The sequence below is a fragment of the Augochlora pura genome, chromosome 5, assembly GCF_028453695.1.
Source record: "Augochlora pura isolate Apur16 chromosome 5, APUR_v2.2.1, whole genome shotgun sequence".
In the NCBI taxonomy this organism is placed as follows: Eukaryota; Metazoa; Arthropoda; class Insecta; order Hymenoptera; family Halictidae; genus Augochlora; species Augochlora pura.
In genome coordinates this window covers 16,425,311-16,446,076 of record NC_135776.1, presented here as the reverse complement: position 1 = coordinate 16,446,076, position 20,766 = coordinate 16,425,311, and the positions used below count along the sequence as shown (strand labels likewise).

The 20,766-nt window shown below is 32.0% G+C and overlaps 1 protein-coding gene across 2 annotated transcripts in view; it reads left to right on the top strand.

Annotated features, from left to right (window-relative positions):
• Positions 1 to 12,050: 12,050 nt before the first annotated feature.
• The window catches only part of LOC144470505 (salivary peroxidase/catechol oxidase), a 42,926-nt gene continuing 34,210 nt past the window's right edge, over positions 12,051 to 20,766 (top strand). The window contains exon 1 of one of the 2 annotated variants that reach the window (XM_078181744.1): positions 12,051 to 12,189. Coding sequence is in view for 1 of the 2 variants with exons in the window: in XM_078181742.1 (XP_078037868.1) it covers positions 16,894 to 16,963 (70 nt within the window). In the remaining variant the exon portion in view is untranslated. Of the gene's footprint in view, positions 12,190 to 16,603; positions 16,964 to 20,766 lie in introns of those variants that run through there. The other variant, XM_078181742.1, reaches the window with a different exon arrangement.

Below are 20,766 nucleotides of genomic sequence, written 5' to 3'. Positions count from 1 at the left end.
CTTTCTCTGTCTCAATTATATAGCGTAACAATTTTGTATGTTACGAACTTTATCTCTACCTTGTGAATGGAATATTTGTATGGGTGGCACCGTAAAACGTCTGCAATTTATGCTAATCCGATATAATCGTACAGTACGCGTTACTACCTCTAATTTACACACAGAATTTTTACATAAAGAAATCATAGGTAGAATAACATAGCAAATATGAATATGAAGCAACTGTCAGTATATACATAAAATCGAATTTTTAGAATATAATTCATTGCATAGATTATTTTATATCGTTATAAAACGACATATTTATTCATATTAATTTCCAATTACAGTTGGCAACGTTTTTGGAAAATTATCCAAGGGGATGCGCAGATTAATTAAAAATATATTCTACAGCGAGGTTAATTACCTGCTCAGCTGTTGATAATAAAATAATATCAGATGCTATGATAACAAAATATTATATTATTAATATTAAATATTATATTGTAAAATTGAATGAGTAGTTCTGTGGTTGAAATTCAATTTAATTTCAAGCTTCCCTAACAATGCCGCCATTAATTATTCTTCCTTTCTAACATACATTACAAACGATAATTGTCAAAATATTATATTCTTAAGTATTATATTATAAAATTGAATAACTAGTTCTGTAGTTGGAATTCAATTCCAATTCCATGCTTCCCCGATAACGTCGCCATTAATTATTCTCTCTTCCTAACACACATTTCAAATATCTCCTTTAATGTGAGTTTATTTTAGGACCACACTTGAACGCGAACGACCTTTAACGATAGCTTGCCGATATCACTTTAGAAACGACTATCACTCACCGATAAAAATATATAGCATCTCGTTTAATAAAAAATAGTGGCGACCTTGTAATCGTCTCTAAGCTTCCACCGGGGCGAAAACCGTGTAGATTACTTCATGCTCTATTTCATGTATGTAAAAATATGTTGGCAGTATATATTTTATATAACATTCAAGGTGGAGGAACTTATTGTTCTAATCAATGTTGTTATAATCAATCTAACTGTAAATCTTCAGCTTTTGGGTTATAGCTCATGGAAGACTATAGGGATTATGTGCGTACATTAGAGAAATATGAGAAATTAGAGAAATATTGCTACATTATCGTCCAAATATTCAAATTGCTAAAGGGAGAAATATATTTTCAATTTGTTTGCATTTAAATATAATGAAATCTTGATTTTGTATAAAAATCTGCAGTTTGATTATGATACTTAATTTTGCTGCAGGAAGTATCTTTATCGACAGATGGAGAATCGTTAGTACAAGTATAGTAGTACAAGTATGATATATTTCAGAAACAATAAAATATTTCTCACTCGTGTTCTCTATATGAGCAACATGAATACTGGTTGTTAACTTCGCGACCACTCTCTATATCTTTGATAATGATATAACTCAACAATCGCTTGTTGAAGACTTACTGAATATGCAAACCTGTCTCACGCTTTAATGAGGGAACAGTAATTACTTAACTATCGGTGCACATTATCTGTGATTAATATACATATGCCGATTAAAATGTCGTTACAGTGAAAAATAGGAGAATATAAATCACGCGGGTCGATGAAGGAAAAATTTGTATAGGCAGAGTGAACAGTTATCATTTTTATCTATATATATGTATATATATTCATTATTAAAGCGCAGATTTCATGCATGTGTAATAAAAATAACTGTAGGAAATAACCATCTGTAAACACGTTGAAAAAATTTAAGAAGATTACTATACTCTCTTTATTATATTAAAACTATTAAAAGAAGAAATACTTTTTTTCTTGCGATAATTAAGTTATACAATTTTTATTTTGCATAAAGATCTACAGGTCTACTTATTATGACGTATTATGTAAAAAGAATGGTTGTGGTAACCAGCTGGATTAAGATTTATGCTTAACTAATTATCACTGATTAATTTTCACTAAAAGACAAACGGTGTCTATTTATCCTATAAAATTGAATGAATAATGTTTCAATCAAAGACGACATTCCTAAATGTCGACATAACCTGACATAAACCTGAAAAGCTATTAAAAAATGTAAAACAATATTTTCACGCGAATCATGCATAAACATTTTATTTAACGTTAGATACCAATGAAATATAAAACAACATGTTATCGATAAGAAACATTAATAATATTCAATAAAGATAAATATAAATGTATGATATGCTTATTATTGGATGAGGGATGAAAATATAGTGCAGCTATGATAAACTTCCTGTTTCATATCTCTTTGACATAACCGAGAAATAGAATAGTGGAAAATCCGATTTCGTAACAGTATTTATATCCCGAACGGTCTCCATTCGGAATAAAATCGCCTGGTTAACGCGAACAGTAACAGGAAGCATCTCGCGGCGGATCGATTGAAATCTCGAATCGATTAGCATGTTAAATTCCCGCATTGGCGGAGTCCCGGTAAAAAATTGTCAACATATAACAACCAAAGAAATTTATGAATAAAAAGCGCTCGGAGGTGCGCGTGTTAGTATTTATGGGTGTTGCGATTTGCACGGGATAACAACGTGACTAGACCGGTTGTTCATTCATGTTTTACAAAAACACGACGAGTCGAATAAAAGGTTCGTTCGTAATTTCCATTGCAATGTAAGCTCGCGTTAATTACATTATATCGATTGGTCGATGTTTTATGTTTTGGAGATGAAAATTCAGATTTATCTGATTGGAGCTTCGATTAATCATTTAAATGCGTAAGGGTGTATTAATATACGTCATATTGTACAGTATTTTTTATAGTAAAACACGTTGGTTTGTTTATACAAGAATTGTCAAGTAAAATTAATTTTGCAGAATGAATGTATCAGTGGAGAAATTCAACGATAGTACCGCAATGATTTTTATAATTAAAATAATATTAAAATAATCAAAATAAATTAACTGTTAGTAGCACTTACGAACATTTTGTTTTTTATGCTGTAAAAAGGTATAGTTTATATTTCCTTAAATTATCAATTATATTAATAACAAGCTTTCAATTATACTACTAACAAGCTTTCGTATTATGGCCATTCAAACTTGCTAATATACAAATTGTATTATAAAAATAAAACAAATATAATTCTAAAGAATGTCAAACAATTTCTCATGTTTCTTTCTGTAGATTTAAAAGGGGTGGCTCAATCAAGGTCGTTCACTTAAAAAATGAACTTACATTTCAAATTAACAGTAAGTTCATTAATATTTATAAAATATGAATACTTATCCCACATTTAGAGTCAAACAAATTCATCGATGCAGAGTCACCGTAGAATCTCAATTCTATTAAATAACCCCTAAGGATCCTCGAATACAATTTGTTGGATGATCGAACAAATACAAAGCTTGTGTCATGTAAACTGATGTAATATTTCGTTCCGTTTGCAGCAAACCGCAAGCGAATGGTAGTTTCCTGTTCTAAAAAAAAAAGATACAGCAAAAACCGGTAAGAAGATGCATGTAGTTTGAAAAATATTCCCGCTCAGCGATCGCATCTCTTAATTATGCAAATCCCCAAGGTGACTTACATTTGATAACCCTATACGTAGAAAGCACAATTTGAGACTTAACATTATTGCAATGTAAACAGAACGGAATTTTTAACAAATTTTTACCTTGCTTCGTCCACATTTGTAACCCTTTGCACTCGAAACCATTCTAAGCCTAACCGCGAAACAGTTCATCTGACGAACGATATTCCATTTTAATACGACTTACTTACTGCATTTTATAACAATCTTTCGGATAGGAAAAAATCTTGATAATGTAAAAATTAACTTGGAACGCGATGTAACAATTTTTAGTGTCGCCTCAGAGTCGCAATTTAAACGCAAATGGTTAATACATGCGTGAACACATAGAATTAAAAAATTGCTGGCTAAGATATTGTTTATAATGATTTAATTGTGATTAAAGTATTACTTAAACTGCATATCAGAGAGAGTTTAATAATATTTTTGCTTTATAAAATAATCTTTTTGTTGATAATGGTAACTTGTTATTCCAATTATGTTATCGATTCCAAGTTTTGTAAAATGATGTGTGCCAATGAGAATTTGTGTAAAGTTCCACAGTGTATTTATATAAAACTAATGATATATTATTATAAGTCATTTTATCTGATCGAATTGTGTTTTATGATGTTTCTGTAAGAAAATGATTGATATCAAGTATATTATGCGAGGATTGTTTATATCCTTGTTAATCTGACTCTGTCGCACAATCCGACACGTGAATTATTCAAAGACAAATTGTAACAACCGGAAACAAGATATTAGAAGCATTTAGGTTTTCCCGTGATCGATAGTGTCAATATCGTTTAATTTGAATGACGTCAACAACTGGAGCACATGAAATAGTATTTTCCGTATATGAAGCTTCGATTTCAATACTAGAAGTTAGATTTTTATTTGTATTAATCATCTTCATTTTATTAATCATATCATAACTACAGGGATCTCTGTATCCTCAGTTTTGAAAACTACCCTAACCTATCCAACCCTTGGCAAAATGAAGAGAGAACTGTCGCCAGGTGTGCTCTCGAATGGTTAAACTACCGTTTGAAAAATATTAAATGGAAAATACGTTTTTCGTTTTTCTATAATATTATTTATAATATAGTTTTATCACTTAATTGCGTAACAATGTTTTGCCAATTCATTAGCAATCTTTTGTTTTACCCCTTCTTTTTGTTTAAGTTTCTGTGATTATTTTTGCGTGGGTCTGCTTGCAATTAGTAACATTTACTACTGTGTATAATAAACATTTTTAAACATTCAGAGATAGAAAGCATTTTTGTCATATTTTGTTTATGTCTTTACTACAGTTAAAAGTGCGTTAAAAATGTGTGCAATGATTCGTGGAGGCGATGCAATTTACGTGCCAACGGGTTGGAAATGTTTAAAAAAAGTACAATGGTCATCACATAATTCTACTTCTTTCTCTATTCGTGATCTTGGAAAACGGGGACACAATATGCGACACAAATACAGAGTATTAGCAATGATGATTCCATTTGATCTGGTCGCAGCAGTGGGAAAGATAAATCACGGTATCACAAACAGAAAGACAGTTGCAACGGTGTCAGTGCTGAGTCCTGTTATTTTTTTCCACGTATAACAAAAAACAAACACATGCATTACCTGTTCCAATTATGTGACTCACATTCTGTAAATAGCGCCAGCGTTTGTTTTACCTCAGTTCCTTTGTTCGGAGCTCTTATTTTCACGAACTTTAAATGTTAACAGCTCGTAACAAAGCTTTCAACGTGTACACAGGTCGCCGAGATATGCGACACACGTTTTTCAAATTTTCTTCATACGCAACACCCGCCATTATCCTTTTTTAACAACACAGGTATATATTGAAAATGATATTAGAATATTTTAAAATTTTTTAAATAAATGATAATAATAACAACGGTAAGTTCAGTTTAAGTGAGCTGAAGATAAGACCTCCATTTTTATAATATTACTTATTTTTTAATAGCGGCGGATAATGTGTTAAAATAATTTTGGTTTATAATGCAAAGCCTACAATGCAAAAATCATGACAAATTGTTAACTGATGCTTACGAAAACGAAATTTTTGCACTGTAACACTAAGATTATAAGAAACTTCTTAATAAAAGATATCTACCATGTTGCTACAATAATAATTAGTACAAAATGACACGTACTGCCTTTCCAGCGATCAGAAAATATTGTTGGGAGGCATGTGTCTCGCTAGAATCGAAAGGATTGAATTATTAAGGGAAGAAATTTTCATTTTGCTCTTGTCACTTTCAATTAATGTATGCAATTTTCATTTCGCGTGAAAGTTATACAAATAAATTATACAAAAGTCATAACACTGAATGGAATTTGTCCCACTGTTAAGTATAGTGAGCATAGCATAGCACCGTTTGGCATGATAGGGATTCGTTTTGCAGGCATCTAGCCAAGTAGGTCAAATTATTCAAGTTTAACTTGCGACTGAACTTAGAATGCTATGGGGATCATTACATTTTACGAAGCAGGCGGTCATTCTTGTTTTCTTCTAATATCGTTAATTTCTACATGACAAATAGAACTCTCTCTCTCTCTCTCTCTCTCTCTCTCTCTCTCTCTCTCTCTCTCTCTCTCTCAAATATAACTAGTATTCGAAGAATATTGCACATCTATGATATAAATTATACAATTATTGGTAATTGATCATGTGATTTTAATACATATATTCCACGTCTTTTAAATATCACAGTTTGGAAGCAATTATATAAATTCCTGCATTGGGTTATTCAATATCCTCCCTTTTGCAATAAGTAATTTTATATGGTAATGAATAACGCATAAACGCAGACACTAAACATAGAAACATAGATAAGTAATGAAACATATTGGTTATCCTCTTTTACCTATTCTGGAAACAATCATTTACGTATAATAAATAATTTTATTTACTAATTAATCTTATTAATAGCTTTATTTTTTTGCAATATTAATTTGTTAATAGTTATGGAAAATGTTTAAAGACAGTTTTCAATCGAAATTTTAAATACCTTTTATTATTTTAATAGAAACAGTGTAAAATTAAAATTTGCAAAGCTGTCGTTTAATCCATTGATAAAAATAATGTCAAACTCATTGAAACGACGTTGCTTGACCAGTTGTGAAAATGACTTTATCGTAATTTTCGTTTCTTTTTTATATAAAATAACGTCAAATTAAACTGTAAGAATTCCTCTACGAACTCTAATAAAAATCGTATGAAATCCTTCGAGCAGGTGTCTCTTAGCCTGTCTGACATGACGCAGTGTCAATTAACAAAACTCTTCCCCATTGTATCTACAAACTAATGAGTTGCCTAATTGACGCATGCACGACCACGCCGTCGTTCCGACGGACTCGAATAAAGAAGTCCGAGAACAACGACTAAAACATCTGCGGTGTCTAATTGTAATCTGACCGGAGAGCACCCCGCACAGTTAATTACGTATTTTTCATTTCCCCCATTCATCGGACAGCGCGTTCACGACAACCGCGTACTCGATATGCACGCTGGCCTTTCGTTTCGTGGTTCGCGTATAAAAGGAAAAGCAGCCGCGATATATTGGTACGCGCAACCATAACACCCCAGAAAATAATAGATATCGTTCTCTTTCTGAAAACAAATGACGCGATTTCCGCAGAACCAACGAGATATCTCGACCGAGTAAACACATTGCGGTAAGTCGCGACAAAAAGTATGCTCCCTTTGTCGACCTCTCGCGATACTGCAGCAAACAGTGTCCAATGAGTATTGCAAAAAATGACCGTAGTAACGTAAATAATTATATTAGTGGTTAACCCTTTGCGCTCGAAGCCATTTCAACTGTAAAAGTAAAATCATTTTTCTGGCTTCTAATATTTCCGTTTTATGTAACAAAATTCATTCTATATGGAATTAAGTCTTGTGACTGGTATAACAGTTACACTTTCAACAATTTTTTCAATCTAACGTTTCGCGATATCTGTATAAATAATTTTCGAATGTGTTACAACAATTTTAATGGCGCCGCAGAGTCGACACTCTAGTGCAAAGGGTTGATAACCATGCTTTGAAAAAGGTCAATGGATCTTTGTGATTAAATATGTATACATTTTCATGAATTAACTTATGAGAAACGAAATTAAACGGTAATTGTTTAGGATTATTTAGAATACTTATAGAGAAATTACAGAATTAGATTGTGAATACTTTTTTCGCAATGTTTATTAAATATTAAATATTAGTTTATTAAAGCTTAGAATATTTTATTTATTTTTGCCAGGAATGTCTTTCATTGCGATACAAATATATTTATTATATAGGGCTGTTCATGGAGTGAACTAAACCTGCAGAAATGATAATAACAGTAATAATAATATAATAATAAGTATAATATAATTGCGATAATATAAATTACATATATAATCATAATAATAATAATTACAATATAATATAATAGTAATAATAATAGTAATCAACTTTTGTAAATTATATCTTATTATCCTTTAATTTCCTAGTTAACAATCTGAAACTTCAGGAGCAAACCAAGCTCATGGTACGCGGAAGATTAAACGCTACAGCGTCTCCGCTATATAAACCGTACCGGAAATAAATCGTTGTTATTATTCGATGAATTTCCAATCTATATGTGGCATGTGAGTAAGATCAATTGCACAATGGCGTCACGTTCTGCAGTACGTCTTCTCTGCTTTACGTTATACGTGACGGCACTACGCGTCTTTGTTGTCGATGCTAAACGATTCTGAAGATTTATCAAGCAATTGAACTGTATTTGTCCGTGCATCGACTAACTGCACCGATGGCTCAATTGCTCCAAGCAGAATCAATCATTTGCGATCGTATCGGCAACTAACTCTACCAAGAAGCGAAATAAACGAAAGATAAATTACTTTGTTTGCCTTAAATTTTCAATGCTGCGACAGAAATTTCGGAAAAATTGGTATTTATTCTTTTTATCTTTAAATACTGACGGAGATTTTAATATTTGTCTAGTATCGGTACTACTGATTCCTTAATGCAATTTATACTGTTTTTTTTAGTGGCAACGAGATTGGATTTATTTCAACTTCATACGATTTTTATTATAATTGTATTAGAACAGAAGTATATTTCTATGATTGTAACTGCTATATTTCTATAATTATATTTCTACAACTATAAATACTATAATCCTATTATCAAATGTATTTCTATAATTATATTTCTCTAATTATAAATACTATATTTTTATAGTTAAGTATATTTCTATAATTATATCTTTATTATATTCAATTATAATCATATTTTTGTCATAATTATATTAAGAATAATTTCTCATACAAATAACCAATAATTCTGAAAAGTATTACCAGAGGCTATTAAAAATATGTCAGGAAGAATATATGGTTAATTGAATTAACAATTAAAATTTCTCCAAAGAATTATTTCTTCAACCATACAGTGACCAACAAGTCGTTTTATAGAAATTATACAAACGTATCAGGACGTTTTAGTCATGCTTCGACATCATAGCGTTTTCACTCCCTCCTATACGTTCACCCCATCCTCTTCGTCTCTGTCAGCGAATCAAAAACTATTTGTTAGCTAAATCGTATCGATCAGCGTCACTGCGAGAAAATTCTGTAAAATTATTCTCATTCCATCTCGATTAGGACACGCCCACCCCGTAATCAAACGGTGACAGTATTTCTGCTTCATCTGCTTCGGTTACACTATCACATGACGAATTCCGAGCCGATGACTCTTACGTCCGACACATTATAAATACGATTCAATGTATACAATTTAAACATGTATTTATAATATGTATTACCGATCAATAAATATATAACGAAACATTGGCGAGATGCGATGTTGGCACGGCCTATCAATCAACCAATACGAATCAGATTAATTCCCCCTTGCATTCTCCGTGAATAGCGGATTCATGTATTAAATTATCTTTATCGCGGAGCTCATAAACATATTGCGATATTATTGTATAGAAAACAGTTCTTCGTTATATCGTTCTATGAAATTGAACGTAGAAGGGAATTGTTTGTTAGACGTCAATCGGAGCACGTGGCTCCATTAGACGCATAATCTTATGCTACCATAATCGCGTGTTTTTTGAACGACAGAAAAGAAAATATGCGTTGGATATAGATTGTTGACCGCTTCGATGAGGAAGGATGGAACGTTCTTTAAATAATCAAACGTTGCATTGGAATACAGATGCACGGGCAGCTCGTCTACATAATTGAGAGGTACTCTAATTAATTACCGATTAATATTTCATGAAGCGATAATTTAGAACGTTTTTAATGGGCATGACCACGGGAGAATGTCGCAAAAGAAAAATGAGATGAAAACTAAACAGTACACAATATCAAATTTTTGTGAGCTAAAGATTTTTATATTTTTAATATTATACTTTATACAGTATTAAATATACTTAATACCTTTATATGGTATTAGTTATACTATATTTTATTTTATCATTTTTCCTAATTGTAATTTAACTATCGATCTAGGAAACGGAAATATGACGGATTCTATTTTCATTTCAGTAATATATAAATAGAACGTAGTAAATAGCTATCTAAAGCCAATAGAACCTTTAAACTTTTATTTACGCTTTTCGATAATAATTTGAAAAGATGAAGACATTTGGTTCCTGCCACGAGTCATAGATTAGATAATAGTTTCATTTACAAAGATCATACCGAAAAGTAGGAGATCTTGTTTTTTAGAAAATGAAGTCAAATGAAAAATAAATGGTATTAGATATATATATCAATCTACTATATCATTATCACTAATATCATTATACTATATATTATTATTTTTATTGATATTAATACTATTATTATTATTATTATTAGTTAACCTTGGAGTGAAGTTTTATAAAAGAGAAGTAATATTTGAGCATTTCGAATCAAATTGTAAATACAGAAACGCACACGGAGAGAGCATAAAGCAAGTAAAAATCCAACGAAGGTTTCTCGTTTATCATTAAAATGATTGTCCAACTTGCATATCAGAAAATAACATACGGTGAAAAATAAGCAATGCTATCTTGCGAATACAATTAAAGTTTAAACGACGTTGGAATTCAACAGTGTACGAAATAAATTTTGCGTAACGTGAGAAGTACAGCAAATGCAGATAACACACTGCGCATGTATTGTACAACCGCGTTAACCAACGAGTTAATATGACGTAAAACATGAATGGCTCGTCGAATTTTTAAATAAACATGAAAAATAACCTGTTCTCCTAATTAATATAAAACGTACTTCGTTACTTCAACAGGCTTCGTATTGTCTCTTCGAACACTGATGAATAGAATCATTATACTCCTACTTAGAATCATTATATTGTATATCTTGAAGTTTTATAAAAAACAGAATTGTATATAAAACAGAGCCACGTATTTTCAGGAGTAACTAATAATCAATCGTAACTAGCATGTTCGTTAAATTAAAATGAATGTTTCAAACGAAACTAAAATAACAGAATCACGCGTGGGCAAAATTATAAAACAATATGGGCAAAAATATTTTTGGAGACTTATTTTTAAGTCCGAAAATTAAGACCGACCTGTATTTAATTATTTAAATGCCATTCGTGTCGAATTTAGGAACATAGTAAGCAAAATAAAAGTCTTTGGAGTGGTCTAACAATAATTTTAATACCTACATGTATTTTAACATATCTGAATACATTTGGTGTGCATTGACCGTGTTTATTAGCAACAATGGACATACGTTAAATTACGATCTTTTTATTTATCACGAAATTCGATAGAAAAAGTAACAGAGACACTTTCTTTCCTAAATTAAATGTATTTAACATCACCTGCTTAATTGTTTCAGTGCTCGATAAAAGATACTACAAAATCTCTCATCCAAATTTAAAACTATCGCGCATTACTCGTTTAATTTATGAAGGTGTGGTCAAGAGCCAACAGTCGATGTTCATACGAACGAAACGAGCGCTTCGTTCGCTTCATTAATGAGCGTAAGTACAGCAATCGCTATCGCAAGTGCATTCACACAAATTCTCTCGCAGTCGAACAACAATTATCGCAGACATCTTTTCTCATCCAGCGTCGGTCAGAAACGCTTAATTGATGGAGGTGTGGTCGAGATCCAACAGCTGGCGTCCATCAAAGAGAAGCGCCGGATTCGCGCGTCGCGAGTTGATATCGTTACTCGGTCACCTTGCGAAATCGGAGACAGCTTTTGCGAACGGGGGTGATGCTCCCTGGCAAAATGGAGCACAAAGGCGCTGAGAAGCGAGCGGTAACCGGGGAAATGGGGAACGACGTATTCCTCGGCGAGATGAGCTCGTTATCCGCAGCGAAGATCGACCCGGAACGACCTCCACCGATCACACAGAAAGACGGGCGCATGATCGAGTCATCGGTAAGAGTGTCAGGCAGGGTCTCGCTATCTAGAATCGCTTGCTAACCGATAGACCTCCGCTTCGTATATAGTTGCAGTTGAAAAGCGGGGATCGGCCAGAGGCACAGACGAAGTGGCACGAATACAAGCTGTGGTCGAATATAAACTGGCCAAGGTGTCTTAAATCGGTGACCAGTTCAACGCGTGTAAGCGCGAACTACCTTCATCGCAGCGAAAACGTAATCGTGAGTAGCCTCTTCTATCTTGCGCCTCTATCTCTTATTCGCGGCGGAACGATCGCGTTTTCATTACGGTTCTTTTCGGATTTCACCGGACAATCTCGCGTACAAACCCAGCTAAAAGAGCGCAGCATCCGACAACGAAACGGAAACCACAAGTTCGGGGGGGCTGTTGTTTTCGGTGGCGTTGCTATTTTATCGCTTCGCTTTGTTCGACTCCTCTTCTCTTTGTTCAGAAATCCCGTAAATGTCCTCGCGGACGATTCGCGCACAGGTCACGTATATTGTATACGTGCTATTACGATGCACACCTGTTCCCGTGCTGGAGAAGAAAGAGCTTTAACTAGGATCTTGTTGAGAATTAATCCTGTAATAAGGAGATAAAATTGAAAGGATGTTAGCTGGTTTGGTAGATCGCGGTATGGAAATCGTATTGCATAACGTGATCTACTTGGAATGCAATTAGACTTTTTGGTGGTTTGTCTAGAAGTTGTTAACGATCGCGGTTCGTTTTGTTTATTCGATGTTAAGCATTTGGTGGGCATTAAGGTGGAAATGATCGTAACAGAATGAGAATACGACAATGAGAACGCAGCTATAGGTTTCGCACTAGCAGTAAGGTGACCCAGTTTGAGTAGTTAAGTTTAAAAGGCGCCAAAGCGGATCTGTCAACGTTGCTAACGCAGATATCGTTGCGTGATATTTTTATGAATGAAACGTTTATCGGTTACCGCGCGCGTAAACCACAGTTTGTTGGAAATTAATGAAATAGCGGTTTTATCGGTCGCAATGTCGTCGCTAATTATCGGGAAAATTGAAAGATTTGTAGAAATACGTACATTGTATGACGTTCCTCGTTCGTCTCTTTCGTAGCTTCTGTCTTGAAAGTTTTTGCGAGGAGTTATGGTTGAATTTATAATTATTTTATTTGTTAGAAATATTATAATTTTATTATAGAAATATTATAATATCATATTATTATTTATGATTTACGTATCATAGTTTTAATTATTATTATTATCGAGATGAGTAAATAATAATAATAATAATATTGTTAAGGTACAATGCATTTTTTATCCTTACGAGTTCGATGAACTAATTAAATCTTTCGATAATACATTGAAAAGAAACAGAAGATACGTGACGGAAATATTGCACATTAGATAAACATTGTAGAATAAATGCACTCGTCGACAATTGTGAGCGTAGCACGGTTATCTATTAATATTTATTTGTTTCGAAGTCGAGGAGCAAGTGTTGCAATTATTTTTTCTCATATATGTAAAATAAAAATTGTATAGTTCAACTGATAGGAAAGAATTTTTACATAAATACTTTCTAAGCATTATAATTTTTAATCTAGTTATTTCAATTCGTGGAATGTTGCTATTGCGTAAAAATTCGTAAAAAATGCAACATTCTTTGTTACCGAACGAGCCATGCTCTCAATGGTATCATAAGGTGTGCAATAGATGGCGTCTTCATGCAACATGTTTTGCATCGAGACAAATTATTTTTTTTCTTAATTCGATTTTTGAATTTTTGAACTCAAGATTTAATATTTTTATCAATTTTGAAAAATCATATTTGGCACAGAAATCTTATTATTAAAAATTAAATTTTCTGAAGTTTGAAACTTCGTGACTCAATAGTTTTAGATTTTTCAATTTCTCCTGTCGATATTGAACAAACTTTCAATCATTTTTAACCATTCTTTCCTTTTTTCATTTAAAAACCTTCAAAAAATCATTGCAAATAACATAATCTAATTTATGAAATACAAGATTTAGATTCTTTCAACAATATTTTCCCAATAAAATATTGAAAGTTGTGCATACATTGTTTTACTTAGTCTATTTTTTATTAACCACTCAGGTTATTAAAATTGTATCCATTTAGATATTTTCCAATTTTTAATACAATATCTGCTTGAATAAAAAGATTTACTTAGTCATTTCTGTTCAAGCTTATGAGTTCTGTGAATTTATAAATCAATAAATAAATGAAAGTTATAATAATAGAAAAATTTAAGTTACTAAGTTATTTCTTATCAGTTTATAGACATTATCCATGAAAACTTATCAGTTTATTAATTTTAAAATACAAAGTGCCAGTGATTTCAGTGATGTATCATATTAAAATTATAGTATAATTACATAATTTCTTATATAATTATTAAGTACATAATTATTTATAAATACTATTATAATTTTACATAATTATTATATTACTGGTATAAGTATATTATTAAATATAATTCAACACATTCGTCTGCTCTCTTTGAATACAATACAAAAAAACTTGTTAAAAAAAAAACGGAACAAATTCGTCCTACTTATATTTACGAGGCGGAACAATACAATTAATTTTAGTACTCCGTAAACCGCGTTTTAATCGCGAAAAAAGTGCAATCTTTTTCGAACAAACGTAAGAAACGGTAAAATGCCAGCCGGTCGAGCAAGCACGTGATTCGTGCGTGATGAATAAGCAGCGTACTATCTTCCTTTAGCACGCCTCGTTCCTTTCCCACTACTAGAGAGACCCAACATCACCATTCCGTGTTATACTATCCAATTTTTATTGCCATTCTGTATAGAAAGATCAAGCACTCATACAATAATAGTGTTTGTTTTCGTTATCCTGGGCTTTGTATCATTATTCAAATCCCCATTTTTTACAAGCTGTTCTCTCTTGTTATGACTAGACTGCAACTCTTTATTCAAACTCTCATTTTTACCAATTCACTGCGAATTTTTATGCGGAACAACATTTTTCAGTTGTCGTCTCTTATGTTACCGACTTCGACATTATTCCGATGATTAAAGGATATTGAATTTTATCGAGCTGCATTTTTTATTGCGTTTGTTACATTTATATTTTACAGAAATAAATCAATTTTGCAGTCTGTTTTTAAATTACGCTGTTAACATTGCATGGAATCTAGAGTCTTGTGAAAATATTTAATCTAGTATCAATATATAATTTAATTTATTATATTTGTATTTAATATTTAATAGAATGTTATATAATTATAATAAAATATTAATGTAACATTCAATATAGTAATAGTTTAAAATATTAAATATTTTAAAGTTACTCAATAAAAAAATCTCAAGATCTACAGTGTTTAAGATTCACACAATAAGGTATAAATTTAAACTGTATAGTTGCTAATTTATTGTTGCCTCAGTGACAATAATTAGAATCTATTTTAAGATGTTTATCTTGTAATAGCGTATCTGTGCATTGCACGTAATGAACATATTCATTACGAACCTATTTATGTAACCCTCAACCCGTCACGCGCGATCCTTGAAACTGTTATAAATATTCTTCTACTCAATTTTGTCAACAAATCTATCAAATTAATACGTAGAAATAAAAAATGCAAAGTAAGACGATAAATTGAACTCAGTTTACTTAAAGTTATAAATTTCTCAAAATCACATTTGCATAGTTCAATAATATTTCACTAGTTTATAAAAGCCGAATTTTCAAGTTAAAAATCTGTTCTACATCAACAATAAAAATTATATTCTCTCAGATGCAATATCGACATTATGAATATTTAAACTTGTTCAAACAATTCATTCGACATACTTAATTCAGTAATAATTTTCTCGGTTTTTAATTTATTTAGAAAATTAAATATTTAACTATAAAATTTAAGAATACTACACGATAGGGTTGTTTCACTTGTTAATGCTGGTTTCGGAACATAACCTTATGCTTCGCGTCTGCTTCGCGTTCACTACATCACGGTGATTTATAGAAAATTATTATACATATCCAAATGGTATTTTAGAAAATGTGTTTCTAAAAAATTTAATCTAAAGTCGAAGTCATAACAGAGAATATTCAAAGAACTTATAATAATAATTCTATAAACTCGAAGTCTGATCAGTATCATCGAGATTCGTTCAGAATATTGTATTTCTTAGAGAAGTACTTTATTTTGCTAACAAAAAACAAAATGTACATTTTAACTATGCAAAACAGTTGATGTTTTTTATATGAAAGCCTCAATTTTCATAATGAGTTTACATGTCCGACATTACGCAACATCGGTCCACATCATCACACCTCTTCAAATATTATTTCAACATTTATAAATATACATAAAAACGTACAAAAAATACTGTTATAATCTAAAAAGTCTACAGAACGATTCTGTATAAATAAAATTTCCATAAGTCGCACGGCAAGGCAGAAAAAAATTCATAAATCTGAAAATTTGACTGAATCTCTAAGATCGACTCTCTCAACAGCTAATGCTTACCGAAACTGCGACAAACAAAAAAATATCAACATTACCGACAGTGTGTTGGTTTCGTTAACGGTGTGCATGGGGATGCGCGCATGCGCTTCGTCGTAACTATTCTGGGGGGAGGAAGAAGAGGGTTTTCACCAGAAGAGTAGAATTCGTGTGATCGATGGTGCAGGAAGTGAACGTTTCGCGAGCGATCCTATCAGGCTTTAACAACGACGCGTCGACGATTGTTGTCAACCAATTCCGCGTGTTGTCGGTCAATTAATTGGCAACCGCAGCGAAGAAACGCGTCTCGATTGATTCGAGAAAACCGTTGAAACGCGACGCGAAAGCGTTATCGATCGGATTCCCTTTTCATCTGCTGCTGCTGTTCCGTAAGGTCGGGTCTATTGGCGTAGGATATCTGAAGATAAAAGAAAAGGCGCCGTTCTGAAGAAAAAATGAGCGTGGACGTGTTTCACTTTCTTGAGGGGCATCTGTCGAAGGAACGCCTCAAAAAGTCGTACTTAGGTAAGAGACCGTTCTCACGCAAAGGCGTAGACACTACCCTTGAGTAAGGGTGCTACTGAAATCACAGAGCTTCGTTTGTTGCCCACTCGAAGTTCGAGAATGTTCTGTCAAGCACATCAATGTTTATGCATACGATTCACGTTGGAAGTGTAACACAATTTTTAAACTTATTTACACATGATTATGAACAGCATGAGCGCCAAGGGGTTGTTTAGGGGAGATTAAATAAAAGTTAGATTTAAACAATTAGAAAACTGATCTGTATACAGTATCGTAGCCTTTAGTTGACGAGAGACTATACGCGATTCACCAGGTTTTTTTTTCGATCCAATAACGCGGACGTCTAGGACAAAATACGTACGAGCACACACGCGTGTTTACCTATTTTATCCGTTACACGTCTTTCAACAGTTAATTTTAACTTTCCGAAATGAAATTCAGCCGCAGAAATGCGATCTTTAAGTCCAGGTCAAAGATAATGTCAATAATGATAAAACAAACGGTTTACAGCAAAGTATCAAGGATATTTAAATAATGATACTGAAAATTGCACAATAAATTTTAATTCAGACTACCAGCTTGATGTTATATGTATACGATATTTAATATAATTAATTACTGGAAATATTATATAGTCGTTGTAAGCAATTAATAAGATTATATAGTAATTTTTATGTAATCGTTATATTCATTAGATTGTATAATAATTCTTATATAATCGTTATATTAATTAGATTGTATAATAATTCTTATATAATCGTTATAAGTAATTATGTAGATTATATAATAATTATTATAGAACAGTCATTGAGATGATGATAATACAAATACGTTTGTTAACGAAATTGTATTGTAAAGTATTTCATTATTGAAAGACATACTATTTGTCATTGCTGTATTCAGAGGCATTACTATTATTGCTTCAATTTCTGAAGCGATACCGCAACGGTGTCATGATCTTAAATCAAGGAGAAGGTGAAACGTCTGTGGAGGTGAAGTCGAAGCTGGTTTTTCGCATTCGCGATTACATCTATAAAGTTTATCAATGTAAAACACAATTTTAGAACTTACCTTAAATAACACTACACATTGTGCAAATTGCAATATCTCTATCAGTTTAGTATAAAAAATAATTTTTCTCTGATATTTAACCTCTCAGGCCATAATAATGAATTTTTTATGAAATGAGAAGTTTTTTTATCAGCGGAAATAGTTACGCGATGCTGCATTTTTTCAGTCTAACCGTTCGCGCCTTTCTCTAAGCAAGGTTTTTGGTCTGAGTTTATCGCAAGATAAATTTTTGTAGTGATTAATTTTTAGTAGACGTGTAACAAATATATTCGCGATTAGATAATGTACGCAAAAAAATCTGTCTGGAACGGCTGGAAATAGTTTCTAATCGCGAAATTTGTTCGACACGTAGAAAAATAATTTTCTCGTTTACATCTTTATATCTCGAATTCATAAATTACTCCAAACAATATTAGTCTAAATAATCCGTGCAAGATTTCTGGAATTTGTTACAAACTGTAATCACTATTTTCTGCATTATTATTATTATGCGACATTAGATTGAAGAAAATGTATAGGATACATTATGACTTTCTATGTCGGGACTGCTTTCACAGGCATAGACTTTCATTAAACAGTTCATTACCATAGGCTGACTACGATGAAATATTATTACACTAAGAAATATTTTTTGTTAATATTTTTACTGTTTTATTTTTATTCGTCAATAATAGTACGCACGTTCCAAATGATGCTCTCAGATATTTACAATCGTCTTTTGTCTAAGAACATTAATTAATTTCAAATTAAGTAAACGACGATTTTAGAGACGTCGTGAATAAGTTAACTTTAAAGTAAAATATTTATACTTTCCATTCGAGTCACCTTGAAAATATTCAAACATTTCAATCGCACGTAAATTACAGTAATATCTTAGCAAATACAAGATGAACGTAAATATTTACAATGATTATGTAACAGTGTTGATCTCCAAACCTCTTGAAATATTTTTAAGTGCATTTTGCATAGTGACGTTAACATTGAATAGCAATAATTATCTTATCAAAATATATAAATAGTTCAAGAATAAATCCTATAAAATTATACAAGAACGATCTATTCAGCTATTGAAAATTAAATATTTTCTTCAACGATATATTGTAATATTAACAAATCTTCAAATATTTTATATTTCCAGTCCTGTACATCTGGACTGTTGCAATGAGACAGCAGATTCTTACGTATTTATTATAAAATGGAAAAGCGAAATATGAAATAGAAAAATCCAAAAACATCGTTACATTATTTTTAATGTATTAAAATAATTAAGGGATGAATACAATTTTAATTTAAAAATTATTGGTTTCAATAGTGAAAGAAAATTGTACCATGGAAGTCCGCAATATATCATAAATATCTAAGTACCATTATTTCAGAAACTTACCAATAAACAATTAATATCAAACGAGATTCGCTTATATACGAAAATAAATCACAGTTACAGGTACGTAACATCTGTTGAGCAAATGAATTTTATAAATCTTTGCCATGAAAGAGCACGATCAATAACGAAGCACGATATACATATTGACTCGAATAATTTATTGCACTGAATTACTCCGAGATTATCGATTCAACGCAGCGTTTGCGCATCTATGTGATTCTATGTTTTGTATTCTCTCGCTGAAAGAATTACTGCGCAGGACTGAAATGTCAAAGTGAAAGCAGCGGAAAAGTACTGGCACCTCTATGTAGGAGGGTGCTACGACTTATACTAAGTAATATGTATACTAAGGGTTATATACCGTACCTAGAGACATACCTGGGGTCTCAACGCGTGTGCCCAGCAAGGAAACAAGGGAATCTTGAATATTCTCCGAGTCTACGCCACTGGGACAAATGGAAGAACGTCTCGCTGGTCACTGAAATTTTACCTGCGTACTTACGGGCACAGTGACGACAAGGGTCGGGATTTATTTTCACAAAGGGAACCGTTCACAACCCTGCCATTTTACTATTTATCGCAAACGTTTAAGGCGAAAGTTCGCCGATATTTTTTTATAGACACTTTCACACGCTCTGTTGTTCATAATTGTATTTTTTAAAAGTGCAATGTTATACACGGAACGTTTTTAATAATTTAAAGGATAAAGGAATATATACGACCGTCAACGTGTGGAATAAAAATATAGAATATTACGAGATAGTAATATTTACAAAATTTAAATCGATTAGTAGATTTTTGAGATAAAGTTACCCTTCTATCATTTCTCGCTATATACATATATTATTAATATATTACTATATACATGTATAATTACTATATTTTAATAATACAGTTACATATTCATTCTTAATTTCTATTAATTAATATAGTAATAGTAATACAATATATTACTATTTTTACTATAATTACTACATTTTATTACAATGTTATGATACACAATAAAAATCTGAAATCTCTCAGACAATACAAAATTGTTAACAAACTACCATACGGAGATATTACAGCAAAACTACTTACTTTATTTTCGCATAAATATTTTCTTTTTACAATCTACTAGAACGTAACAAACTCCATTCATCTCAAGAAATGAACAACTAATACTGTTGTTGCAATGGCATTTGAAGAATTGAACGGTGCCAATAATTTCGTCGGGCACTGCGCAGAAAATTTCGAACAATTCGAATGAAAGAATTAAATTCGTGAACAGCTTGGCGAAACGATTGAAAAATGGTGAACAGTGGTGCATCGCTGACTGGCAAACGGAAAATCATGCGACGGAGAATCG